This window comes from Aureobasidium namibiae (genome assembly GCF_000721765.1).
Source record: "Aureobasidium namibiae CBS 147.97 unplaced genomic scaffold scaffold_1, whole genome shotgun sequence".
Lineage (NCBI taxonomy): Eukaryota > Fungi > Ascomycota > Dothideomycetes > Dothideales > Saccotheciaceae > Aureobasidium > Aureobasidium namibiae.
Genome location: NW_013581208.1, coordinates 2,001,939 through 2,028,314, shown reverse-complemented (window position 1 = coordinate 2,028,314; position 26,376 = coordinate 2,001,939). Strand labels below are relative to the sequence as shown.

The following is a 26,376-nucleotide window of genomic DNA, read 5'->3' as shown; positions in this document are numbered from 1 at the left end:
TAACAAATCATCTTGTGTATGTCCGATTTCATAAAGCGCAGAATCTTCTTAGACTGACATTGCCTCCACAGAACCAACTCAACCATGACATCCAATGCCGGCCTTCTGGCTTGCTCTAACGAGGTGCTCACTATGATCTTCAGTGATCCGGGTTTGCGCAGAAGGGATCTCAAATCTTTGCGGCGTACTTCTAAGGAGCTCTGTCCAGCCGCGACGAGAGAGTTCGCCATGCGTTATGTCGCCGACCCAGTTTTTGCACTTTCTCAGCACGGCTTACAGTCCCTGGTCGACATCTGCAAACATCCAATCTTTGGCCCGCAGATACGCTCTCTCGGCTTCCTGGCTACCACATTGCATATCAAAGGCCTCGAGGAACGTTTGACCGGAGTGGAACACGGCTATAAGCGTTGCAAAGCAGACGATACGTACAGCATGATCAGCAGACTTGCTGAGATCACAAATTATGCAAGAACATGCAAGAAACAGCTTCAGCTAAAGGTCTCTGGAGATACAAAATACCTTCTTGTCAAGGCCTTCGAAGCAATCGACCATCCAATCTCGATCGCGATTAACAACGATCCCGAGTATGTGGGAATGAACAGGATCATAGGTCTACCATCCGCAGTTTATCGCTACGATTCATCGGGCAAGCGTTACACATCACCATCCGACACCGATTCAATGATGAGAAGCCTGTTCACCTCCATAGAGAATACCATCGTTGAGTTGAAGCCCAGGAAAAGTATATCTCTAGCTGGTCTGAAGATCAATATCAGGCGTCGTTTTCAAGTCGCAGCTTCTCCGGACTCCGATTGCATCGAGATACAACCACTCGACAGTGTATACTCCAATCTCACGACCCTCCATCTCGACTTGAATTTGGAAGCTTTACGGTGCAAAGTATCCTTCAAATCTTGGGAAGACCTGTTCAAAGTAGCTGTGAAGCTGCAAGAACTGAGATTCTCGACCACCTGCACAGGCGTAAGATTCGTTGGTATCAGCACTTTGCAGCGTGTCACCAAGATCTTCGACATCAATGCTGCCTTCAAGCTCAAGGTGCTTGTCCTGGAAAATATGCCATGTACATCCGAGTGTCTTCTGCAGCTCTTGGAAAGACACAAGCAGACACTGGCGAGCCTCAAGTTCTCTAGGGTCACACTGGTTGGAAGCTGGAAACCTTGCCTATCATGGGTGCGCAAGAACCTCAATCTTTCTTCCTTCCATTCTTTTCATCCGGGACTTGCTTTTTGCCTCGGCTTCTAGCACCATCTTCCATCGTCTTCCAAACGGTAGACGCTCTGGATCTTTGATCATCCTAGACCGGATACCGGACTCTTCCAGGACTCCTGGTTACTGTCTGGGGCGGAGCCACACTTCTATCGCAGTCGCCCTCATCTTTCGCCAATTCTGCCACAACCAACTCTGGAATTCTGCACCAACCTCTCCACCATGTGAGTTGCCCGTCATTCATACTTCCCTCAGCGATTACTGATATATCTCCTCTGCCAGGAAGCGACAGATCGACAGGGAAGAAATGACATCGATTCTACCCCCAGATCTGGACCAGCCATGGTCTCCGGGAGACCTTCAGCCGTAAGTCCTCCGCCGTGCCTTCTTCTTTTTCTCCACAGAGGCTAACCTCCTCTCCTTTCCAGCGAGCCCCCGAAGTCAATCTCAAGCATGAGCACAGTCGACAACACACGTAACCGATCGCTACCTGGAGAGAGTCTGCCGTAAGTCATGAGACAAACTTCCTTCCTCGTGATTGATACTGACCTGGTCTTCTGTGCCAGCGCAATTCCAAACTTAGACCTTCCCATGACCACCTCCGAAGGCCTGCGTTCGCTCTCACTGCCCAATGAGGCTTTGGCTATGATATGCGCCGACAATATTTTATCAGCAAAAGATCTGGCGGCTATGCGACTCACCAACAAGGAGCTTCACGTCATTGCTACAAAGGAGTTCGCTCAACGATATTTCCGGGATCCCTTCGTCGTGATGTTGAAAGGCAGCCTGGAAACACTGGTGGAGATCTGTGAACATCCTGTCTTTGGACCACATGTTCGCAAGATTCAGCTGCTCAACAACTTCATCAATCCGAGTGTTATCGAAACTTGCGTGGAGGAGATGGAAGACGCATACCAGGCAAAAGACATCCCAAAGCTGGTATCAGAAACAAGACGACTGCAGCGATGCACAAGTATCATCGCTGACCAGTATGGTCTACTCCAATCAGGCGCTGGACTCGAGTTGCTGAGAAATGTGTTTCGGATCCTGAAAGGATCAGGAAAATCAGTCGCAGTTGCTTCGCAGACGTTCAAAAGTTCTTGCCCACCGATAGGCTGGCGAAACATAACCAAAGCCTGCTGCAACGACCAGATCGACGGGATGCACAAAACGATACTGGGCGAGCCCGAAGTAATGTCAACAATCAAAGGTCTGCTCGAATCGGCACAGACGAGCGCATGTCCCATATCAGAGCTTGAGATTGATGTAGCATGCTTCAGCTACGATACCAGCGAACAACTTGCCAGTCATGATATCGATAGTTCGCTTCTGCTCGGCTTGCAGAACTTCAGTTTCCACTTTCATTGGGTGAGTAGAGATGTATACAATGATCCGCTCGCGTGTCGGTATCTCGACTCTCTTCTCAAAAGACTGCCGAGGGATCTCAAGATTCTGGCGGTGTCTTCGGACTTGGAACTTCCGGAGACTGACGATGAGGGTAGACCAGGCTACGTGCCACTGTCTGCGGGACCGCGTCGTGATCTATTCAAAAGCATCCGACCCACTGCCATTGAGGTCATACATCTGGGCAAGATGCTTTTGTACCAGAAAGACCTGTTGAGATTCCTAGACGCTCATCAGAAGTCTTTGAAGAGCTTGACTCTCGATGGCATACACCTTGTTGGAGAGTGGGACCAAGTTCTGCGTCACGTCGCTAAGAACTTTTCCCTCGAGTGCCTCAAAATCAGCAAAGCACAAAAAGCCATTGAATATCGTCACGTCCCGTACAATGATCTTTCGGTTAAGATTGAGTCTTGGTATTCGGAGAGCAGCGAGTTTAGGAAGAAAGAGGAGATGCATCAGGAGATGAACATGCTCATTGAGTTACAGGAGGCCGAGAGACGGGAAAAGGAGGCTGCAAAAGAAGCCGCAAAGGAAGCCGCAAAGCAAGCACGGACACGGCCTGGAGCGATACGGAGGACTCTAGTTCCAGCACGTCGCTCGAGGCGTTCTGGTAGGAGATAGCTGTGAGGGGACCAGAAGAAAGGGAAAAGGAGAAATGGGTGATGAAACCAGGCACGTAGTAGTGCTTAGGATGTCGTTAGCAGTCCGCATTGTTCCGGCGAAAAGTAGACAGCTCAATCCAGATGGTGTGAAACAGTATATCGACTGGGACTTCTCCAAACTCTGAAATTGTGTATCGTCTTCGACAATACTTACCTGCCGCAGGTACCTCATAAATGAGGTCAGCCGCCAAGTCAACGAGGCTTGAAAAGAGACATGACTCTCACAAATCACCAAGAGACCAAGACCTGCACGTTTGCAAGCCGCGGCGCCCGCACTTGCCCGCAAGCAACGCCTCCGTGAGTCTTGCCTAAATGTCAAGAGTTGGGCCACCAAAGCTTGCCAAAACCACATCTGCAATTCGTCGTTCGCTCTCTGAGACGCAATTTGAGACTGATTTTGTGATGTGATCTTTTCGGAAAATGTATGGAGCAACTGCCGCAGAGAACAGGAGGTGGAAATAAACTTTCTAGCCACTTATTGCTGCGAGGCTCATGTGATGCGGAGGTTGCTACATGTGGTGATGTGGTGATCGGTGTTCTCGCCGTCGGCCAGCCTCCGTACCCCACACCGGGGTTGGTCGGGGGGTTGTGCGGTGGCTGTTTTGGTTTCGTTCGTTTCGTTCGTTGTAAAGTCTGCTTGGCTGACTTGTGTGACTTTCATGTCGGGGTTTCGTGCTTTGATTGGAAGTGAAAGCGAGACCTTCGACATGTGAATGTGAGCATTCTTGCGATTCGCCTGGTGGTTGTCGGCTGACTTGCAAGAGCCGGCCGGGCCAGAATGCCTAAAGACGTATCAAAGGCACCGAAGATACATCGAAATGATTCGTGAAAGTCCAGGTCGACAATCCACCCCCCTCTTCCGAAGAGCAAGGAACACGATCGGAACGATACGCGCATGCCACGCTAGTTCCTCCTCGTGCACCCCGCGACACTAACCCCAGATGCGGGGATCCTGCAACGGTTGTTAGTGTCTTGGTCGAGATCTGGGCAGCGCCATGGCCACGTTGAGGATGCATATATAACCGCTGAGGGATGCATGCAGTTCCTTCACTGTTTGTCGCTGAGGATCAGTTGGTTGACTTCTCTTTACACCACTCTCTTTCGCCGGCTATGGCGACACGTACTCAACAAAACATCTTGGAAGAGAAGGCTTACAGCAAGCATGAGGAGTTTCTGGATGATGTGCCCAACGAGGCCAACATCTTGACTCCTGAGGAGCTGGAGGTCGAGAAGAAGTTGCGTCGAAAGATTGATCTTCTGATCATGCCTCTGGTTGTTTTGGTTTACTTGATGAACTATATCGATCGGTAAGGCAGTCGTTCTCCATTTTATTCGTTTCGCAGGGGACTGACAGTGGAACAGCAACAACTATGCAGCCGCTCGTCTGCAAGGTCTTGAAGCCGATCTTGGACTCAAAGGCGACCAGTACCAGATTGGTCTCTCGCTCTTCTTTGTATCCTACATTCTTGCTCAGTTGCCGAGTAACCTCGCCCTCAACTACTGTGGACGCCCCTCTTGGTACCTCGGGTTCTTCATCATCGCCTGGGGTCTGGTGTCGACAGTGACCAGTCAAGTCCAGAACTTCGCTGGCATTCTCGTGTGTCGCGTGGTACTTGGCTTCACCGAAGCACCTTTCTTTCCGGGGTAGGTTCTTTTTGGGTCAAATTGTGTTCTCCAAGCAAACCTAACGATAATCAGTATTCTCTTCTACCTCTCGAAGTGGTACACCAAGAAGGAGCTGAACCTGAGAATGTCCCTGTTCTATGCTGGTTCGTTGCTCAGTGGTGCATTCGGTAGTTTGATCGCCGCCGGTATTCTGAGAGGTCTCAACGGTCACAACGGAATGGGTGCATGGCAGTGGTAAGTGACTCGAGCTGGCAGCGAAACTCCGGAACTGACCCCACAATTAGGCTGTACATCATCGAAGGTGTGATCACCGTTGGCGTTGGCATCATCGTCGTGCTGTTTTTGCCCGACTTCCCCGAGACCTGGAAGGCCCTGACCCCCGAGATGAGACACGTCGCCATCAAGCGCCTTTCTCTCGATGCCGCGCAGGCCGATCAGGATGAAGAGGGTGGCATGTCGCAGCTCAAAGGAATGAAGATGGCATTCGCGGATCCCAAGACATACCTCCTGGCTTTCATGTATTTCTGCATCACTGGCGCTGCTGGTTTCCAGAACTTCTTTCCTACGCTCACAAGATCCTTGGGATACGGCCCCTTTATCTCTCTGTTGCTGGTTGCACCTCCATACATCTTCATGGTGTTCTGGTCGCTATTCCATTCCTGGATGTCTGATAAGAGGTCGAACAGATTCTGGTTCTTCATCTACCCGATTCCATTGGCAATCATCGGCATGGTCATTTTCATGACCACCAAGAGCTTCGGCCCCCGCTACTTTTCCTTCTTCTTGATGATGTTTGTCTTCACCATCAATGGAACGCAATTCGCCTGGATTTCGAGCTCAATCCCCAGACCACCTGCCAAGCGCGCTGCTGCTCTGGCCATTATGAACGCACTCGGAAACTCAACCTCCATCTGGACCTCGTTTACTTACCGTCCTGGTGACAAGCCTTACTACCGCCCTGGTCTTGGTATCGCGGCTGGTCTGTTGGTCGGCGCCTTTTTCCTCGCCAACATTCTGCGCTGGTACTTGCAAAGACAGAATAAGGCACTCGAGGAGCTGGAGAACGAAGGCTCGAACCTATCGCCAGAGCGCCTGAGAGCGTTGATGAAGAGAGCCGAAGTGACGGACTTGTCGATGATGCAGAAGGGCTTCCGTTATCTAGTTTGAGAAAGTGCGATGTTTGACGACCATAATGAGATACACGCGATCAACATATCATTATCTTGAGACCATGAGCGTCTGAGTGTCCAACGAGCTGTGATGATGATACCAATGTTGAGCACCAGCGATGGTCAATTTCGATTTGCGAAGGAGCTTTCAGCAAAGCAGGAGCCATCGCGGGTCGGGTGAAGATAAGCCGAAGAAGCCGAAGATACCCCGCAGCGTATCCTTCCTTCCAATCAGTCTGGATGTTCTCTCGACCATACTAAGATGTGATTTACTTTCCCCTTGCCAGCATCATGGCCAAGATCAAGGTCTCACGGCCGTTGATCGAACACCATAATTATGGAGATGCCGATGCGAACTTGCCTATCTGTACCGGACATCGCCAACCTCGACTCTCTTGGAGCTTTGAAGCCACAGATGGCACACTGAGAGGCTGGCATCAGACTCACTATACCATCAAGCTATCTGCGTGGGGTCAGCCGCATCCAGATATATACATTGTGGGCTCTGAGTCGGTGCTGGTCCCTTGGCCTGGAAAGCCTCTGTCCTTAGACAGCAGCTGCAGAGTCAAAGTTCGTGTCGATGGTGAAGATGTGCATGGTGATCTTGTAAGCTCACTTTGGTCTGAAGAGACTACTGTGGAATTCGTGCCGCCACAAGACCAACTTACTGCAAACTTCATTGGTTCAGCTCAACCCCAGCCTGACGGCCCACTCCGACCTCTTAGATTCCGCAAATTTTTCAACGTGCCCGATTACGACGGTCTTGCAGACAAGGCAAAGTTGTACGTCACTGCATATGGCGTATATCAAGTCTCTATCAATGGCGAACGGATTGGCAATGATCAGATGGCGCCTGGCTGGACAAGCTATACCCATCGTCACCTTTATCAAACCCATGATGTCCGGGAGCATCTAAGGCCAGGGACAAACGTCATCGGCATTGAGGTGGCTGAAGGCTGGTATGCTGGTCGACTGGGTTGGGCTGGACAACGTCAGTTCTATGGCAAAGCCCTGGGAGTATTCGCTGAACTGCAAGTGGTCGCGTCAGAGACAGAAGGTGCAATTATGATCACAACGGATGACACTTGGGAATGTGGATATGGCCCACTGATGATCAGTGACATATATGATGGCGAAGTGTATGCCCAAGAGAATGAACAGGTCGGCTGGAATGACATTTCCAGGTCTGACCAGTCAGGCCAGTGGATGCCAACGAAAGTGCTCCCACCCACTGGAGCTAAACTGCTCCCATCCGAGGTTCCCCCTGTCAAGGTGACTGAATATATCAAGCCTGTGCGGATTTTCGAGAGCAAATCTGGCAAGACCATCATCGATTTTGGACAGAACATGGTTGGCAAGCTACTTGTCAAGCAGCTTCGAAAGCCACTTGGTCAAGAGATCGTATTCCGTCACGCCGAAGTGATCGAAGACGATGAACTCGGGACACGCCCTCTACGAAGCGCTGAAGCCAAAGACACCATCCTCTCACACGGACAAGTGATCGAGACCTGGTCCCCACACCATACTTTCCATGGGTTTCGATACGTCGAGGTCACAGGTTGGTCTCCTTCTGACGAACAATGTCCGTTGACCCTGGAAAGTGTTGAAGCTCTTATCATGCACACGGATATGAAGCGTACCGGCTGGTTCTCGTGTTCGGATCCTCTGGTCAACAAGTTACACGAAAACACCGTCTGGAGCATGCGTGGGAACTTCTTGTCAATCCCGACTGATTGTCCTCAACGAGATGAACGATTAGGCTGGACCGGCGATATACAGGTGTTCGGCCCATCAGCCAATTTTTTGTTCGATACTAGTGCGATGCTCGGCCACTGGTTGGAAGATGTCGCGAGCGAGCAAAAGGATAATGATGGCATTCCGCCATTCGTCGTACCCAATATCCTTACCTCTGACACAGGTGACAACTCTTGGGGTAGGTTTCCTCAAGCGGTATGGGACGATGTGGTCGTCTTATTACCATGGTCTCTCTATCGTGCATTTGGCGATGTCGAGATCCTAAAGCGTCAATACTCGAGCATGCAGATGTGGCTGGAGCGGGGCGTCAGGAGGGGTGCTGACGGTCTCTGGGATCCCTCTTTCCATCAACTCGGTGACTGGCTAGATCCAAGCGCACCACCTGACAGACCAGGAGAGGCAAAAACTGATGGCACATTTGTCGCAGATGCCTATCTTGTGCATGTCACTCACCTTATGAACATCATCAGTGACATCATTGGGCACAAGGGAGAAGCAGCGAAATATGCCCTTGAACACAAAAAGCTGAAGAAGGCCTTCGGTAGGAAATATATCACCATTGAAGGTCTCCCAGTGGCCGACACTCAGACCGGCTTGGCCTTGGCGATTATCTTCGATCTGTTCAAGACGCCTGACCAAGCAAAGGTAGCAGCGGCCAGACTGGGAAGAGCAGTCAGATTAGCAGACTTCAGGGTAGCCACAGGTTTCGTCGGAACTCCGATCGTGACACATGCGTTATCTTCAGTCGGCCTGCAGAATCTAGCATATCGTATGCTGTTCGAAAAGGGATGTCCGTCCTGGCTCTACCCAATTACTATGGGAGCTACCACTGTATGGGAACGCTGGAATAGTATGTTGCCCGATGGTAGTATCAACCCAGGGGAAATGACCAGCTTCAATCACTACGCCCTAGGCTCGATTGTAAATTGGTTACACGAGGTCGTTGGTGGCATCAGTCCGTTTGAGCCTGGTTGGAAGCGTTCGCTCATCAGGCCTGTGCCTGGTGGCTCGCTCACACATGCAGAGGCCAAACATGACACGCCATATGGAATGTTGAGTTGCAGGTGGACTATCGAGGCTGGGCAGTTCAGACTTTCTTTGGTCGTACCACCAAACACGACGGCGAAAGTTGTCATGCCTGATAGGCAAGCAAGCCAAATTCTGGGCGACACAGAAGAAGGCTTCGAAGTCGGATCTGGAAACTATGAGTTCTCATGTGCTTACGAACCTGACAAGTGGAAGCCTGAAGCTATTCCTATTCCGTTCTACACCCCGGTCAAGAAGGAGCTATGGTGATGCGAAAGGAAGGAAAGGCAAGGAACACTGATGTGAAGCAACTTCCTTGCATAGGATATTATCCCTTGCAGCTCAAATCCTCATCCCTTGCAACGACGTCGTACTATAAGATCGGGATTTACATGCTTTGTGAACTATCATCATGATGTTATGAACGATTAAAGCAGATGACTTTGTCGTCGGTGCTAGCGACATGTGCTACTCCTAAATTTCTTTTAGTAAGTTAAGCAGGAGCAGCGCCGAAGACGCGAACGAGGTCGATAGCGCCGCGACTTCTCCCAGTTCTTCGCGTAGAGTGATTTGAATTCCATATTACATAGAGGCTTCGACTACGTGGGATGAGCTAAGGAGTGATAGAGTCATAGACCCGAGTCGCCCTTCGGTTCTTGCCTCTGCTAAATCTTAAGTAGGGCAAGACCATCGCCGACGACGCGAACAAGGTCGACAACATCATATTATCTCTCGCCTCTCCGTAAAGAATGATTGTTCATCTTGTCTAGCACATTTAACTCTTACATCGCGCGAGAAACTAAGAAGTAATTCAGTCGTCGACCCGAGTCGCCATTCGACTAGGCACTTTCCGTAAAGTATAATCCATAAGACATCATTTGTGACACACAGAATAGTGGTCGGGATTTATGCCGCTGAGAATTGGACGGGCTCCATCCAAGGTTGGAAGAACGGCTTAGATCTCTTAGGAAGGTAAAGAGGTTTCACTTATATAGGAGAGCGGGCTAAGCTGCATTGCTGTCTTCCCCTTCCTTGAAGCGCTAGATTTGTTAGGCGATGATACCCGATATTGCTAAGCCGCGATCCCTCATGTGTAAGGTTATGTTTCCTAGACCCTTATAAAAATGCACAGTTTCTTAGGTAGATGGGAAGCATTCGCCGAGAGTCGTAGTGTTGTTAGTTCTCTATGGTCTTTACTGTTTTCCAGAAAGAACTGTGCATTTTCATGATTCTAGCTCCGCCTAAAGCTTAATGGGACAGCTAGTAATAGCGATGGAACCTAGTGTGTAGGGAAGGGGTGGGATGAGTTATATATATGCTCTAAACTTGATGTTAAACGTAAGTATGATTGACTATAAGCCACGGTTATAGAAGAGTATATGCACATCAGTCCATCGTACTCATGTCTGCAGTATTGAATTCCAATTTCGTGTCCAAGTCAAGGAACGTGTTGCCAAAGAAAAAAATGGCAGAAAGCATTTTCGAGACCTTGAACTTGATTGGTTGAAAGTGTTCAACCCTTGCATTGCCTCCCTCGCATTATGTTGATATGGTACATTCGAGATCCGAGATTCTCTTGCACTGTAGGTCAGAGCAGGCACCACAAGATCGGTTGAATAGAAAGCAAGTGCAGACACAAAATCCGAGACACAAAGTTATGATGCCATATTAGGGAACAACATAGCTCATACAAGTCACGCTGGCACACTCCACGCCTCAAGTCACCAACATCCTCGACCGTGTATTTGTGCTCGAATGCTGCTAAAGTGTAAATCTGGTCAACAATCTTTCTCGCACTCGTATCCTTGCAAAAGCAAAGGCTGAGAGAGGCCATCCAAGCATGCCCGGGAATAAGAGAGGAGTACGACTACTTCAAGACCGCATAGGAAACGATAAGCGCACATATCCACAATCTGTTCATTTACGCAGAGTGGAGCAAGCTACCGGTACTCCCAGGAAACCAAGTCCGTAGGAACCATCCGGAAGGACTAGATGGTGCCTGTGCAATTATCACACGCGTACTGGCTTGGGTTGATCTGTTCCATGTTTTTCGTCGTGTGAACAGTGTGGAGTCTTTGTACGATTCTGAAGGTGACCAGCTGATATAAAAATGTCGCTTCAACTGTCTGGCCATACTGTATGAATGAATCCACAAGCATACATCCATAGACTTACGCAAAGCTCTCACCAAAAGATCGAACTCACAATCATTGCATTCATCGACAACATCCCATCCTCGCTCTTTCCTCGCAAATCTCTCACAACCTCTACAGACCTAGAGGATTACCTGCGTTCTGTTCCTTGCCCCCAAATTTTTCGTATGACTCTCCTCCACTCTTTTGCTTCTCGTCCTGTTTTGTGAACCCAGCCATTCTGTCTCCAGTGCCTCCTACTAGGTTGCCTACTGGAGATACGACTTTTTGGACGCCCTTTCCTAGGGGGTCGCCGATGAAGGAGAGGAGGCCTTGTGAGCAAATTAGCAGGTGCGAGAGGTTGATGGAGAGTGGCAGTGGTCGTGACGATAAGGAAAAAGGAGGAGGAACACGCACCTTTTTGATCTTTGGCTCCTAGATCCACTTCATTGATATTCTCGGGGAGGTTTTCTCTCAAAGTCCTGTTGATCTTGTCGTCGTCGTCTTGGGGTGCTTGGATGTGATCTTTGCCAGACATGTTGAGAACGTGTTGCTCAAAGGTGTAGATTCCTTGGCTTGGCTTTGACTGCTCGAAAGTGCGGCTTTCCCGAGTACTGGTGATTAGAAGCAAGAGATATAAGGTTTGATATGTCTCAGAAAGGTCTTTTGCAAGCACAGAGGAAACCCGAGCTCTTTATATTTCTTGTACTCGCAGGTCATGAGCCTCCGAAAGTTTAGCACGAGCCATAACACAAAAACGTCATGATGCGGCACCGAGACCCCGCCACAATCTGCAGGGCATGGACGCAGATCGACAGAGCACATCCACATGACTCCACAAAAGCCGGCAATACCACTATAGGTATGGAGTAGCACTTCACCGACTCGAACCTCGAGAAAGCAAAAAGTAAACTCGTCTTTCGACAGTTTGAACATACGAAACCCACTCTTCCTAGAACTCATATCTACTGTCCATGCTTGAGTGCCCCGTTCTCCCTCGCCGTATCCACAATCATCTGCAGCACCTCCTTTTCTTTATCCGTAAACTCGTACGCTACATTACTTTTGAGGGTAGCCATATTGTGACCTCCAATCCTCCACTCTGCTGCTTCGCGAGTTTCTTTGATCTCAGACATGTACACGTCCCATGTGCTCACATTGACAAACTTGTCGTCTTCGAATTTGTCATCGAGGATCCAGCCGTTGAACCACAGGGGTCGGTTGTTGAGGTCTAGATGCAGGAGTTGGGGTGAGTGGACTGTGTAAAGAGAGTGGACTTCTGCATCGCGTTTGGTGGGAGGAGCGACTTCGTTCTCGAGGCCGTGTTCTTCTTCGGTGGCTGGGGATGAGGCTTCGTGCTTAGGAGATGACTGGGATGCTGGGGGCTGGTAGTTGTCGATGATTTCGGCTTTGCCTTGGACGAGCTTGTAGTGGACATGCTCAGATACAACGCCCATGTTGCCAACAGCGCCTTCGTTGAACCAGTAGTCGGTGTCGCCAGCAAGCTCCCAGCCCAGCCAGAAGGTCTCCTTGTCGCCGTAGAACAGAGAGTAAACACCCTTGGCGCCAGTCTTGGAGTTGTCATCACGGTCAGGGCCATTCATGCGGGTGACAGTCAGCATAGCGACAAAGTGACGCCACTTGTCCACAACAAGACAGCCAGATTCCTGCTGCTCGCGACTCTCACCAGTCCAATAGCGCGAGGTTTGTGCTTTCTTGGAGATGGGCTTGGGAAGCATATCCTTGAGCCACTGCTTGCGGGAAGAAGGAGCATAGATTCTGTCGCGGAAGAACAGAGCGCCGGTCTCGACATAACCAGGGTCTTCAAACAGATCCTCAGGATTGACAAAGAACAAAGCATCTGCATCAAGGTAGATCACCTCGCGGAAGCTCGACATGAGGAGAGCAAAAGCCTTGGAAGCCCACCCCTTGAGCTCCCAACCCTCGTCAGAAACCATCTGACTCAAATCACGGGTGACAACGCTGGGGATAGATTCCAGCCTCATTCTCCAATCGTCGTTGAGGTCATTCTCGCCCAGATACATGATCTCGACAGGAAGGTTGCATCCCAGTTTGCGAAACGACATGATCGAGGTGAGGATGAACGGCGCCTGCTTGTCGTTGCCGGAAAGCACGATTCCACGACCACCATTGCGGAAGTGAGAGTGAAGAGTAAGGTGATCCGCAAAGTAAGGCGAGGTGTATGGGAACAGGATGTTCGACAATTTCGCAAGGAAAGCTCTGTATCTCTCGTATGCTCTGACAATGTCTCCTCGCTCCAAGTTCGAGACCTCAGCGAGTTCTTTCTCGGGTGCGTTTTCCAGGTAGTTGATGACATCGTCGCGGACATAGGTCAACTTTGAGTCAGCAACGACATGAAGTGCCTCCCAGACGGTGAAGAACTTGTTGAATGCTCTAACTCTGACACCCAGCTCTTTCAGGCGGTCTTGGCCGCCACCCTCGAGCGGCCGAAGAAGGTCGCGAACATAAATCTCATCCGGGATCATGTGAAGGACGTCTTTGAGAGCTCCGCGGAAGGAGTACTTTTCGCCGTTGCCAATGTTGTGGGCAACAAAAGGCGTAGATTGAGTGTGGTGGGATGGTTCGACGGCGGGTTCCTCGTCACTGCCTGTCTCTGGCACATAGTCGGAGCCTTCCTTCATATCAGGCTCTTTGTCGTCCGTCTGCGAGTCCTTGAGCTTTTCGTACTCGGCCTCCTCGTCTCCCTCGACATGATCGACAGTGTGTTTCATCTCTTCTTCATTGTCTGGCTTACCCTCCTCGTGTTCCTGGGCAGCGTCGGTCCATCTGCCACTTTCGGTATCACCGTAGCCCCGCGGTGGGGCATCTTCCGTAACAGGCTTCTCTGTGTGAGCACCGAAAGTGACTTTGTCTTGGATGGTCGTTGGCACCCACGTCGAAGATTCGGGTCCGCGTGTGGCAACAATGTAGCAGAGCACAATCGCAAGCGAGATAGAGAGGATGCGGACAACATGAATACGTCGTCGTGGTTGCTGGAAGTAGTCTGTGTATTTGGAGGGCGAGCCTGGTGTTGCTGGTGTTCGGAACCCTTTGTCGGGTGTGCCGCTCCGTGAGGGCACGTTGATTAACATTTCGATCAGGACAGGGCCAGTTGTGTGCAGTGGTCGCGAGAAGCAGGAAGGTCTTTATGTCAATCAATTCGCTTCGAGGATCTCGATGGGCGTGAAAGTGCTGGAGGTACGTGAGAGAAGAACAAAACGTGAAGGACAACAAAGCATGAGGAAACGATGCAGATTATACTCCTTTTACTGAGCCACGCAGTTGATGCAGTAGCCCATGGCTGCGACGCTGAGAATCAAACCGAGCTGGTCGAAACAGACGTACTGACCGTTGGAATCTAAAGGCTCAGGGCCAGGCTTTTCGGCAGAGAAACAGCTTGAACCCCCTGTATCAACGGTAACGGTCAAAGACGAGCCTCCCAGGAGATTCTGAGATCCTTCACGAGATGACGGCTCGTTGTGCCGATAAGGGGGGAGCATCATAGCGTATGCTTGCTGCCTAGTTCAACAGCATTGTCCCAGCTTCAGGAGTGGCAGCTATGGAAGATACACGTCGCGAGCATATCTCTCAGATTTCGACGATAGACATAGCGAAGAGCGTCAGAACGGCTTCGAGACATGGGCAGCTGGACCTGACTAGAGCAATACCAAAGAGGTGATGACCGTTGGAAGACGTCGGCGCTAGAAGCCGAAAAGAAAACCAATTCGTGCCAAGACATTCGGGCTCGATTCTCCAGATGTTCCCTTGCTTGTTTTGGTCCATCACGCTCTCGGAATACTTTCAAGTATGTTACAGTATCAATCTTTATGAGACGTCGTAGAGCAGGGTGTGATCATCTGAAGGTAACATCCTATCGACATGTTGTTGTCGTCTGATGGACCAGCTCATCCTCAGCTCAAACTCTACCCACAACTGCCTCAGCTCGTATACAAACCACGCAATCATTATGAGGAGATTGAATTGGCATCAATATGGATCTTCTGAGCGAGGTGCGAAGGGCAACGTTTGCATAGCGCCATTCTGTTCAGCCAGCCTGGAAGTTGAAATGTCGATATCCACGAGGAACTGCGGGACCGTTTTGCAGACGAGGAAGTGCCGATGTTAGAAGATGGGGAGACGATCAGCCAAAGCTGAAAAGTCCACATGGGTTGAACGCCATAGTCGACAGTGCGGTGCAGAAGTTGCCGACGCGAGACGGGTTTGTGTCTGCAATCGGTTCAGGTGACATCTCCGGTCCGTCCAACTCGTTCTCCTCTGTGATTCGGCGCATCAGGTGTATCACTACTTTGATGTTCAACGTCTCAGGTACAGTCTCTTGAATGAAGAGCGTTGACGAAGGAATTTTGACGACTGCTCGTACGACGCGTTCAACTGTTGAAGAGGGAATTTTTAGGTCTGCTGTTCACTGCTGGAGTTGCGACAAGGGCAGTGAATTGCGTTCAGGGAGATCCTGCTTGTTCAACAACAAGACCTTCTGCTGAAGTTGTATAGACTGTCCCTCAACATTCACGCTCTGGCAAGCTACGGTCCTGGGCTCGCAACACTTCAAAAGGATACTGGACACCATTTTCGCCTAATGATCTCCTGGGTAGCAATACCGAGTCTCTTGGAGTCAAGGCTAGTAGTAGGTGTCTCCTTCCTCGGAGGACTACTCATATCCTTGCAGATCGATAGAACCACGGCTCCTCCTGACATTTGCCCTCATATTTGCAGCTCGTTTGCCATCGGGGTAGCGAAGGATGATGTACCAGGCGTGAAGGATGCCAGGTGTCCAGCCGAGGCAGGTGAGGACGATATTGATGAGGAAGTTATGGTCGCACCCGGTTCTCTTGAGGACAGACAAGGGAGGTATGAAGAGGCCGATGATCGCAAGACAGAAGTCACCCTGTAAACGGTCAGTAGACTGTAAGGCCTCAAGATCACTAACATATCACGGACGCAGAGACCCATTATGTAGAGCCGGTGAGATTGGAGAGGATAGCGACAATTTTGGGTCAGGTGAGCGCGTGACACGAGGGAAGAGGTGTTGATGTTGCATATCATGGAAATTAAAAGCTTACGACCAAGTGTGCCTTACCGATCAGTCAGTAGCAAGTGAAGACAGGTTCATCAAGATCGCAGTCGAAGGGAAGGACGCTACGAACCCAACATAAGCTCGTTTGCGGAAGGCACACATTTACTGAGTTGCAAGTGAAATAGTTTCAATGCAAATCGCACTAATGCGAATCGAAGATTGAGTATTCAAGACATTTCTCGTTCTTCCATTTGCTATCAACGTTCTGCTATACATCATCAAAGGTACGGCAACGACGGACGGGAACCTCAGTTATAACGACTCAAGACTCAACTCCAGTCAACCTGAGGTGTCTCCTCCCACCGATAATCTTCACTTTCTTCCTGCCTCGCAAGTCTGATCTTGACCCATTCGCATTACATACTCGCTGCAGAAGGTGTACTTCTCCAATCGTATCTTCCCCCTAACATGCGAAACAATTCGAAGGTCCTTGGCGCAAAGAATTCAGTTTCTTCCAGTTCATACCAGCCGAGAAACTCGAACGTTCGACCCTGCTGACCAGATCGGACCCGAGAGAATAGGGCGATGGGCGAGAGACCGGCGCTTCCCATCTCGTCACTAGGCGAGGGTTGAACGTTGTCCCACTGCACAGAGGAAGCGGGTGTCGATGCAACAGACGATGGAGAAGAAAGCTCAGCTCTGAGAGAGGCAGCCGAGCCCGCACGGCTCCGTAGATCTATGAGGTCGGAATCCGAGTACATATCGCTGACATCATTGTGCTCGTGCTCAAACCCTTCCTGAGCTTGAACAGGATATGGGTATTCATAGCCAGGAAGGAGATGGAGGTTAGTCTTCGCGTAGACAACCAGATGTGGGTCACGGATCCGACCGTCAGCTTCATTGAGGACGATGAACCTCAGGGTAGTGGGTGCGTATGAACAAGCATTGAGGGTATGTATGCAGTCGCACGCGAGTCCAAATCGTGCGGCGATGTCGACGAGAGATACGAGGTGTGGAGTGTCGCTGTCGGGCCTGGGCCGAGTCACCGATGCCCATCGTGGAGTTGAGATCGTGTGTGAACTCAAGTGGTTGGTCAAGCGCCTGGGATTGAAATCTTTTGGCGCACAGGGCCAGTACAAGTAGGGGCCTGAGGCATGCCAGGCACCAGGTACTTCAAGAAGCCTGTTCTCGATGCTGTGCTGGGTGGTGGTGAAGTCTCTCGAAGAAACTCGGACGTTGAGAGCCGATCTCGAACGTCTAGGCCCTGATGGCCTCATGGGTCGGACGAACTGGCTGGTGGAGCGATCGAATATGACCGCAGGGGGTCCCAACATTGCTTCGGGTGCAGTAGGAACGTCTCTACGCATTGTAACAACAATATCGTGGATACGGTGAACAAACTGGGAACGGCTCGAATTTGTAGGAGCTGAGAATGAGGGACTCGGGCTCTCTTGTAGCCTGTGCAGTGCTTGTAGTGTCGAGCGGAGTCAAGGTGCTGATGTTGCGGATGTGGACGAGGAAAAGAAGGAAAGAATGGACTCAGCTCTACAGTTTTGTTCTCAGGTAGCACATGTTCTACGGCGATAGAACAAGGAATACGTGTAAGTGTGGTTGGCTTCGTAACGCATCGGGAGACTAATAGCTACGTGGATACTCGTGGCTATACTCAGTGGACCTACTCGTTCCCCATAGCGGGACCTCGTGAGCAAACACATGCTGGACAGCGGACCGAGGATGAGGTTGATGACCAGAGTCACGATAACATAGAACATATGGTGCAGAGTTGAAGAGCACGTGCGGGTTGTATCCTGCTGCAAGCGTGGCAGGGCTCATAGCACAGTGCGCCGTCTCGTACATATGCAATTGCCACGAAGACGTATGAGTTGAGGCAGAGTGTACAGCGCAGGTCGGAACAAAGCAAGAACGAGGTCGAGGCCGAAGGGTCGCAAACATCCCGATTGGGTTAGCGCCTTCTGCCGGCGTCATAGTCGCGACTTTTGGTTGCACTCGACTCTGCTCAAGAAACGAACCAACTATCATCATGGGAAAGGGTAAGTTCTCCCGAGTTAGACAAGACGACAGTATGGCTGACTTGCGGCGTAGGCACAGATAAGCTGTACGTATGTCGCCGCCCCCGTCACAAGAAATGGCCGAGGCCCAGCTAACACACGCCAACACAGATCACTCACAGCGAGTGGGCATCCGACACTGCCTTCTCTGCCAGCGCTGGAGCCGGCGTAAACAAGGGCAGCGTTCCTGGTGCATTCAAACGACTTCCTTACAACTTCTGCGCCTTGTCACTACAGCCCTTTGAGCACCCAGTCTGCACATCTGACGGAACCATCTTCGACCTCACAAACATCCTCCCATGGCTGAAGAAGCACGGCACAAACCCCGTCGATGGCGCTCCCCTGAAGTCGACCGACCTGATCAAGCTCAACTTTGCGAAGAACGACGATGGCGAATACGTTGACCCCGTCACCTACAAAGTCTTCACCGACAACACCCACATTGTCGCCCTCAAGAATTCGGGCAATGTCTTTGCATGGGATACCGTCGAGCGTCTGAACATCAAGGCCAAGAACTGGAAGGATCTGGTCAGCGATCAAGACTTCAGCAGGAAGGACATCATCACCCTCCAGGATCCACAGAACATCGAGTCCAGAGATTTGAGTTCCTTCAAGTACATTCAAGATGGTGCAAGTACCTTGACGCCAGAGCAAGAGGCTGAAAGGAACGCCAGCGTCAACACCGGCGCATTGGGAAATGCTGCAAAGATACTCAAGGCCAAGGAAGCCGTCGCAAAAGCAAGAGCCGAGAGACAAAGTGCTGCCCAAGGAAATTCGTTACAAAGAGCAATGGCCGAAGCAAAAAAGTCGAGTACCCCCACAAAAGCTTCGAAGCCTGTGCCATACAATGCTGCCCAGTACACGACAGGAAAGGCTGCAGCTTCCTTCACAAGTACTGGTATATCGGTTCACACTGGCAACGAGCGGGCATTGTTATCTGACGAAGACTACATGCTGAAGCCTAAACGCGTAAAGCACAAGGGTTACGCTCGTCTTCAAACCAATCACGGCGACATCAATGTCGAGCTGCATACCGACCTTGCTCCTAAAGCAGTCTGGAACTTTGTCCGTCTAGCACAAAAAGGCTACTACAAGAACATTCCCTTCCACCGGAACATCCGAAACTTCATGATCCAAGGTGGTGACCCCACCGGAACAGGTCGAGGCGGCCAGTCAATCTGGGGCAAAAACTTTGCAGACGAAACAGAGAACTCTCTCGTCCACGACTCTCGAGGTATTCTCTCGATGGCCAACAAAGGAAAAGACACAAACTCGTCCCAATTCTTCATCACATATCGTGCTGTCCCACATCTCAACAAGAAACACACCATCTTCGGCAGAGTGGTCGGTGGCAACGACTCATTATCGCGCCTTGAAGCTGTCAAGACAGATGAAGGCAACCGGCCTATCGATGACTGTATCCTCGAAGATGTTGTTGTCTTTGTCGATCCCTTCGAGGAGTTCCAGAAAGAACGCGCCGAGACTGAGAATGCACAAAGAGCGAAGGAAGAGATCCAACGTCAAGGCGGCACAGAAGATGACAAGACTACCTGGACTGGCAAGCGTATCAGAGGAGACGGAAAGGTCGAGGACAGTACACCTGCTGGAGTAGGCAAGTATTTGAAGACAACTCCTGCGCCGCCAGTCGAAGAAGATGAGATTGTGGGTGGGTGGGATGAGCCCGAGCCACCGAAAAAGAAGGCCAAGTCTGGTGGGTTTGGTAATTTTGATAGTTGGTAAGAAGGTCATTAAGAATCGGATAATCAATACATGCACTCATTAGCAAGCTTCTCACCTGCCATTTCGTTTCTTCTCTACCCACTCGTCGCTTTGTAAGTGTTCATATCTTGATCAAATGAGGTGCTGTTTTATTGTGACACGGAAGGATCTCGTGTTTGAGGTCAATATGTCATGCTAGAAATTGTGTTCCCATGATGACAAAAGTGTATAGCCATGCTATAAGGATGCGTGGCAGTTCCAAGAGATGATACAGGACCGGTAGAGGAGCAGACTCTCTCTCTAGGCAGATGTCCCACACTGCCAAACATTGCGCCTCTCCATAGTGGCAACGAGCAAACTGCGAGGCTCTAAGATAGGCATGGAGTATGGAAAAAAAGAAAAACAAATAGAAGAATAAAGCGGTTGAGACAGTGAAGTCTTGGCATAGCGCTGGATCGTCGTCGAGAGTTGACTCATGAGAAATTTATGATCTGGTATCACATCAGCTCGCTGTCGCCAACGATTTGTGCAATAGACCTATCTCAAACTCTGAGCATCTGACGGACAATTTGACACACGCAACCAATCACTTTCAACGCGACGCGACACAAGTTTGGGCTCCAAGGACGACTCGACTCGAGCAAACGATACATACACGCCGGACGCAGTAGTCGAAGATCGCAAACACAGCAGCACCATGTCGAAGGCTGTAGGAGAGGCTGAGAAAGCCACAACCCCACCCACGCAAAATGGAAGCGCAGACAAAGCAGCCGGTGCACCTAACAAGGAAAAGACACAAAAGGCCGAAGCTGGCAAGAAGGATGAAGGAGCAGCAGGTGGAGACGACAAGAAGATCTCAGGCGCCGAATTGAAGAAGCAAAAGCAGGCCGAGAAGGCGGCGCGACGTGAGAAGGAAAAGGCAGACCGCATGGCCCAGCTCGGACAGACAGCAGCACCACCACAGACACCTGCCAAGGGCGCAAAGGGCGGTGATGTGAAGAAGGGTGGAGAGACAGCACAGAAGGGTGGGCCTGCTCAAGGTCAGGCACAGCACAAGAAAGGTCAATCCCAGGGTGGAAACCTACCCATGCGCGGCAAACCTGGCCCCGGAGGAGTCGTTCCTATGACTCAACAACACCAGCCGCAGCGAAAGACAAAAGAGGTCGGTTTGTTTGGCCATCTCTACACATCGGCTTCCAAGAAGAACACTATGGAAGGTGTGAGCAAGGAAGTTCATCCTGCTGTTTTGGCATTGGGTCTGCAGATGAGCTCGTTCACCGTCTGCGGAAGCAATGCTAGATGTGTTGCTATGTTGCTCGCATTCAAAAAGGTATCCTTCGTCGTTCGTCCTTGAGCATTTCCTTCATGCTTCTGACACGAGAGAACAGGCTATCCAAGACTACCAAACACCACACAACACTTCCCTTGCACGCCATCTCACATCGCACTACCTCTCACCCCAGATCGACTACCTCAAATCACACCGTCCAATCTCTGTTTCCATGGGCAATGCTATCCGCTGGCTGAAAGATCTGATCATCAAGATTGACCCCGACATGCCAGAAGCAAGTGCAAAAGAAGACATCTGTACCGCCATCGACACCTTCATCCGCGAACGCATCACCGTAGCAGACACTGCCATTGCTGCAACTGCCTGTGCAAAGATCCGCAACAACACTACTATCGTCACATACGCAAAGTCTTCCATCGTTGAGAAGACACTATTACATGCCTGGGCGTCTGGTACCCGCTTCAAGGTCGTTGTTGTTGACTCACGTCCTCTGTTCGAAGGCAGGAACTTGGTGCGAAGACTTGCCAATGCTGGCATTCCTGTTTCCTACCTCATGGCCGCTGCAGCTCCTCATGCCCTCAAAGACGCAGATCTCGTCTTGCTGGGGGCACACGCCATGATGGCCAACGGTCGTCTGTACTCACGTGTCGGTACAGCTGCAGTCGCTATGCTGGCCCACTTCCGCGACATTCCTGTCATTGTACTTTGCGAGAGCATCAAGTTCACCGATCGTGTCGCGCTCGACAGTATCGTGCTGAACGAAGTTGCACCCGCTGAGCAGCTCATCCCTGTCTCAAAGTCTGTGCCAATCCCTGCAGCAATCGACGCCAAGAAGGACGACAAAGACGAAGATTCACAAGCAAAGTTGGAGAACTGGCGCGATATGCCAAATTTGCAACTGCTGAATATCCTTTACGATGTCACGCCTGCCGAGTACGTCAACATGGTCATCACTGAATATGGATCATTGCCGCCCAGCTCTGTGCCTGTGGTGCATCGTATCAGTACGGAGAGAGATGTCAGACTTTGAAGCACTTGAAGCTCGAGCATGTCTCGCCTGACGTGCAAAAACATATAGTAACATGAGAAAATGAAAAGCATCAATTATCAGCAACATCTCACTACTTCGAAGCCGATAAGGTCTTGCTCATCAGCGAGAGATTGTTGTGGTTCGCCGAGTCCGAAAAGGGAAAGGGTTGTTTTCCGGGAGAACAATACTAAGCTTCGCCTCTTCCAAATATGCTTCCAACACCATCCTCAGCTCGACATCACGGAATCCGTTTGCAGTCATCATGAAGGTCGAGCATTCAATTTACCTGTGGTGAACGAACGTACCATCGCAAAGCTGCGCAAGTGCTTGCGCGACTTCGAGACTACCTCGACAATCCTCTTCATGCATTATCAGACTCTAAACACTACTTCTCTCATCCGGATTATCAAGATCACCGCGAGACCCATGACAATCCTTGAACAATGCCCGCACTAGTCACGTCAAACTCAAACAATGCTATGTCTGTTCGCCGGCAGTGAATTGCCGCTCTGCCTCCCCTGTCTTTGTCCATACACAACAATATCAAGAGCATCAACACAATGCCTAGTCGCGAGAGATTGATAGAAACAAGTCCGAGTCGTCCCCCTTCTTTGATCTCTGCCACCTGTTCTTTATCCCAAACGCGAACCATACGCACCAGACCAAGTCAACACTCATCGACTCAGCCAACACGAACCGAGTCTACCACATCAAAGAAGGCTTCCTCCCATTGTGCCAATCAGCTATATAATCCATTCACCCACCTATCCACCATCATCTCTCCACTTCATCAAGTACAAACAAACTTACACACTCATTAGTAAGCCCACCACCACCACCTTCCAAAACACACTCTATACTTACACAGCTCCCCAGCTTTCCAAGTAAACCAAACTCTTCCACAAACAACCACTACAATGGCCGCTTCAGACTTCACCAACACCGGCGCCCCCGTCGATGCCTTCACCCAGAGCCGCGGCTACCGCGACAAGATGTGCGTGCTCCAGGGCAAAGGCCAACTCTACATGTCTTCGTGCACGCTGCAGGGCAAGGGTCAGCTTTACATGTCTTCATGCACTCTCCAGGGCAAGGGCAGAGGCCAGCTTTACATGTCTAGCTGCTCGTTGATGAGAAACTAAACCTTCTCTCACTCTTCAGCAAAGGCATAGGGACGCTAGACGTTTCTGTTCCTGGTGCTTTTCAGGTTTCTGTTTTTACACGGTTGTTGTCATGTATCTTTTCTCTTATCTTTTGCGAATCTCTGAGTAGCTGCGTTTTGCTCTACCTGGGGTTTCTCTTGTCATAAAATCTATTTTTTTGCTTTTGCAACCCTTTTCGTTCCTCGTAATTTGTCCCGTGACTTGTTGTGCTCTTCAAATAGTCCATCATACTTGACTGCCTCTCCCCCTTCCATGACAATGATTTGTTGAGCGTGGTTGCTACGGAAGTAGATATGGATAATCAATTGCTAGACGTGGAGGACGAAAGTTGTGAGCCCTAGAAGTAATTAACGAACCGTGTTATTGTGCAAGAGAATCAAGAATGGTTGTCAGATTGATTGGGATGATTCAAAGCAGGGTGGTGGTGGTCACGACTTCCACTTTGAGGATTAATTGTCCTTGCCACGCGCTAAAGTTTGTAACCATTAGTTTCCTACACTCCTCTTCTCCACAAAGGCATGGAACTCGACACTCGCTACAAAAGTGTAAAGTGGGCTTTGAGATGAGGAACACATCTAATCAGAGCCTATAGTATATCGTATTTCCATCAATACGCTCCAGGTCTCCAGTAATTTATGCATTTATATATGTACACGCGTTACAAACATTTGCATAGGTTTCGTGACAGGCTTGGCGCGTCGGTTGTCGATCTCCCGATTAGTGAATGGCGGCTTGTAATTCGAGGCGGTATCTTTTCAGATTCATAACTCACCAAATTCCGGACTGAAGAAACTGTGCTGCTTGCTAAGCTATTTGGAGCCGGAGAAGTTGATTACGGGACTGTGCCAGTGACTTCACAAGCCTGGTGTTGAAGAGAAGGAGGGATTTTGCTGTACAAACAGATCGTCAGCTCGGCATACAACTGGACAAAGCCGGCCTCCTGCCACAACACACTCACGACGCTCATGCCAACACTCAAGCGCGACCGCGAAGACATGGCTGAAGACGGTGCGAGGAAGAGGTCCAAATTATCGCCCGCCGTCGACGGACCTCGCTCAGTCTTTCCAACAGTCATGGATCTGACAAACGACGAAACACCTTCCAACCCTGCAGCAGACGCCTCCCTCTCACAGGAGCTTCAGGTATATACACCGCCATGCATCACTCGACCGTCCATACTGACATGTCGTTCCTCAGACTCTCAACACACTCCGCGGCGACTTTGACAGCCTGCGACAACTCAACACCTGCAAAATCTGCGAACGCCTCATGTACGAACCCTACGTTATCTCCTGCGGCCACACATACTGCTACAGCTGTCTCTGCACATGGTTCGCCACCAGCCACAAAAAGACTTGTCCCAACTGCCGCGAACTCATCACACAAGCACCTGCTCCCTCCTACGTCATTAGAGAAATGATTCACATCTTCATGAACCGCCATCACTTGCTCCCCGACGGCGAGACCATCGAGCAACACCAGCAATGGGCGTTTGAAGAGGCGGAAATGGTACGCAATGATAAGAGCAATGGCGATTCGAAAACCGGTGGGTTGTTCAAGGGTGTCTTTCGTAAACGTCGCGAGAGATTGCTTCCTAATCACGATCCCATCGATCATGTCGACAGATGCCCACGCTGTAACTGGGAGATTGAAGATGGCATGTGTGTCCAATGCAATATACATATGGACAGCTGGAGCGACACGGACAGCGATAGCAGCTCAGACATGCACGGCGAAAGCATCCCCGACGACTTCGAGGACGAGGATTTGGACGCTGACGCAGAGCATGGAGAATTCGATATGGACTTTACACCCGAGGAATACGCTGCCTGGATGCGGACGCATGACATACTGGGACCAGAAAGTGCGCATTCAACGCTGACTCGGAGGGAAGCCCGACAATTACGTGAAGAATTGGTACGGTCAATGCATAGAGCTCGCAGGCATAACGGTCGCTTCCCGGGGGGCTGGAACCATCACATCGTTCTGGATGAAGCCTCTGAAGACGACATCGATTTGAACGAGGAAGATGAGGACGAGGATGAGATTGATGACGACGATGAAGATGCAGGCTCCCTGGATGAGTTCGTGGACGACAGAGACATCAACGACATCACCGCCTACACAATGAGCTCCCCGATAGCCAGCGACGACACACCAGCCAGAAGAGACAGGCGACGCAACCGACGCGAACAGCGCGAATTCGAAAGACAAGCAATGGCACCCATCGACATTTCAAGTGCAGCTTCAGGCTCTGCTTCAAGCTCAGAATCAGAATCCGACTCCGACTCCGATGGCGTGCGCCACAATCCTCACTTCCGCCGTCCACAAGTACCCGTGTATGAGATCCCTTCAGACGACGATGAAGAGCCAGTAGCGCCTCTCCGCCGCCGCACAGCCCGGGTTATCGATAGCGAAGAAGACGATGATGAGGACGAAGAACCACAACCGACTTCCCGGCGCACCAGACGCCCAATCGTCGTCGACAGTGACGAAGAACCTTCATCTTCCGACTCTTCAAGCGAGGAAGAGGACGAAACAGATCATTCCTCACGTCCCTGCACCCACAACCGGCATAGCAACAATCCTCAAAAGCACAGCCATGCGCATCAGCTAAACCAAACTCTCGACTCTTCTGACCAAGACTCCTCCGATGACGATGAAAACAACGTCAACTCTGAGGACTACTCAAGCATGACCGAACCCTCGAGACCAGCATCTCAAGAGCCAGAGTCCGACGAGTACGACTCTGATGCCGTAGCAGCGGGAGCCAATTTCTCGCCGATGAGTGACGGTCAAGGTGAGCAAGAGGGCCAATTGGGATATTTTGACGTTTATGGCGAGGAGGTTGAGGATGAGGGAGAGGGTGGTGGGTATGAGGATTATGATGACGACGAGGACTGTTATTGATGAGTTTGAGGAAGGAGATGAGGGACCTCTGAAATACCCAGAGCAGAGAGAGACAGAGAGAGACAGAGAGAGACAGAGAGAGACAGAGAGAGACAGAGAGAGACAGAGAGAGACAGAGAGAGACAGAGAGAGACAGAGAG

General features: G+C 50.6%; 10 protein-coding genes across 10 annotated transcripts; 6 read left to right on the top strand and 4 right to left on the bottom strand.

Moving 5' to 3' along the window:
• Positions 1-84: 84 nt before the first annotated feature.
• On the top strand, positions 85-2,085 carry M436DRAFT_36406 (uncharacterized protein; the record flags this gene model as incomplete). Its single annotated transcript, XM_013576387.1, has 2 exons — positions 85-278; positions 1,746-2,085. Coding segments are annotated over 2 exons (534 nt in total), but the record flags the coding sequence as incomplete, so codon positions are not given.
• A 2,318-nt stretch (positions 2,086-4,403) lies between these two features.
• M436DRAFT_77952 (MFS general substrate transporter) lies at positions 4,404-6,086 on the top strand (the record flags this gene model as incomplete). The annotated part of the gene is made up of 4 exons (XM_013576990.1): positions 4,404-4,600; positions 4,656-4,937; positions 4,992-5,153; positions 5,204-6,086. The coding sequence occupies 4 exons, from the start codon at positions 4,404-4,406 to the stop codon at positions 6,084-6,086; spliced, it is 1,524 nt and encodes a 507-aa protein (XP_013432444.1).
• Positions 6,087-6,379: 293 nt separating this feature from the next.
• On the top strand, positions 6,380-9,139 carry M436DRAFT_36382 (uncharacterized protein; the record flags this gene model as incomplete). The annotated part of the gene is made up of 1 exon (XM_013576381.1): positions 6,380-9,139. The coding sequence occupies one exon, from the start codon at positions 6,380-6,382 to the stop codon at positions 9,137-9,139; it is 2,760 nt and encodes a 919-aa protein (XP_013431835.1).
• Positions 9,140-11,136: 1,997 nt separating this feature from the next.
• On the bottom strand, positions 11,137-11,539 carry M436DRAFT_60041 (uncharacterized protein; the record flags this gene model as incomplete). Its single annotated transcript, XM_013576690.1, has 2 exons — positions 11,137-11,333; positions 11,419-11,539. 2 exons carry the CDS (start codon positions 11,537-11,539, stop codon positions 11,137-11,139), a joined length of 318 nt encoding a protein of 105 aa, XP_013432144.1.
• Positions 11,540-11,966: 427 nt separating this feature from the next.
• M436DRAFT_36153 (uncharacterized protein) lies at positions 11,967-13,664 on the bottom strand (the record flags this gene model as incomplete). The annotated part of the gene is made up of 2 exons (XM_013576337.1): positions 11,967-12,371; positions 12,438-13,664. The coding sequence occupies 2 exons, from the start codon at positions 13,662-13,664 to the stop codon at positions 11,967-11,969; spliced, it is 1,632 nt and encodes a 543-aa protein (XP_013431791.1).
• A 2,108-nt stretch (positions 13,665-15,772) lies between these two features.
• Positions 15,773-15,925, bottom strand: M436DRAFT_17235 (plasma membrane proteolipid 3; the record flags this gene model as incomplete). Its single annotated transcript, XM_013576051.1, has 1 exon — positions 15,773-15,925. A coding segment is annotated over one exon (153 nt), but the record flags the coding sequence as incomplete, so codon positions are not given.
• Positions 15,926-16,473: 548 nt separating this feature from the next.
• On the bottom strand, positions 16,474-17,424 carry M436DRAFT_60038 (uncharacterized protein; the record flags this gene model as incomplete). The annotated part of the gene is made up of 1 exon (XM_013576689.1): positions 16,474-17,424. The coding sequence occupies one exon, from the start codon at positions 17,422-17,424 to the stop codon at positions 16,474-16,476; it is 951 nt and encodes a 316-aa protein (XP_013432143.1).
• A 674-nt stretch (positions 17,425-18,098) lies between these two features.
• Positions 18,099-19,866, top strand: M436DRAFT_77947 (peptidyl-prolyl cis-trans isomerase-like protein-like 2; the record flags this gene model as incomplete). Its single annotated transcript, XM_013576989.1, has 3 exons — positions 18,099-18,108; positions 18,161-18,177; positions 18,238-19,866. 3 exons carry the CDS (start codon positions 18,099-18,101, stop codon positions 19,864-19,866), a joined length of 1,656 nt encoding a protein of 551 aa, XP_013432443.1.
• A 676-nt stretch (positions 19,867-20,542) lies between these two features.
• M436DRAFT_36050 (IF-2B-domain-containing protein) lies at positions 20,543-22,166 on the top strand (the record flags this gene model as incomplete). The annotated part of the gene is made up of 2 exons (XM_013576320.1): positions 20,543-21,175; positions 21,234-22,166. 2 exons carry the CDS (start codon positions 20,543-20,545, stop codon positions 22,164-22,166), a joined length of 1,566 nt encoding a protein of 521 aa, XP_013431774.1.
• Positions 22,167-24,321: 2,155 nt separating this feature from the next.
• On the top strand, positions 24,322-26,236 carry M436DRAFT_60035 (uncharacterized protein; the record flags this gene model as incomplete). Its single annotated transcript, XM_013576688.1, has 2 exons — positions 24,322-24,468; positions 24,524-26,236. 2 exons carry the CDS (start codon positions 24,322-24,324, stop codon positions 26,234-26,236), a joined length of 1,860 nt encoding a protein of 619 aa, XP_013432142.1.
• Between the last annotated feature and the right edge of the window lie 140 nt (positions 26,237-26,376).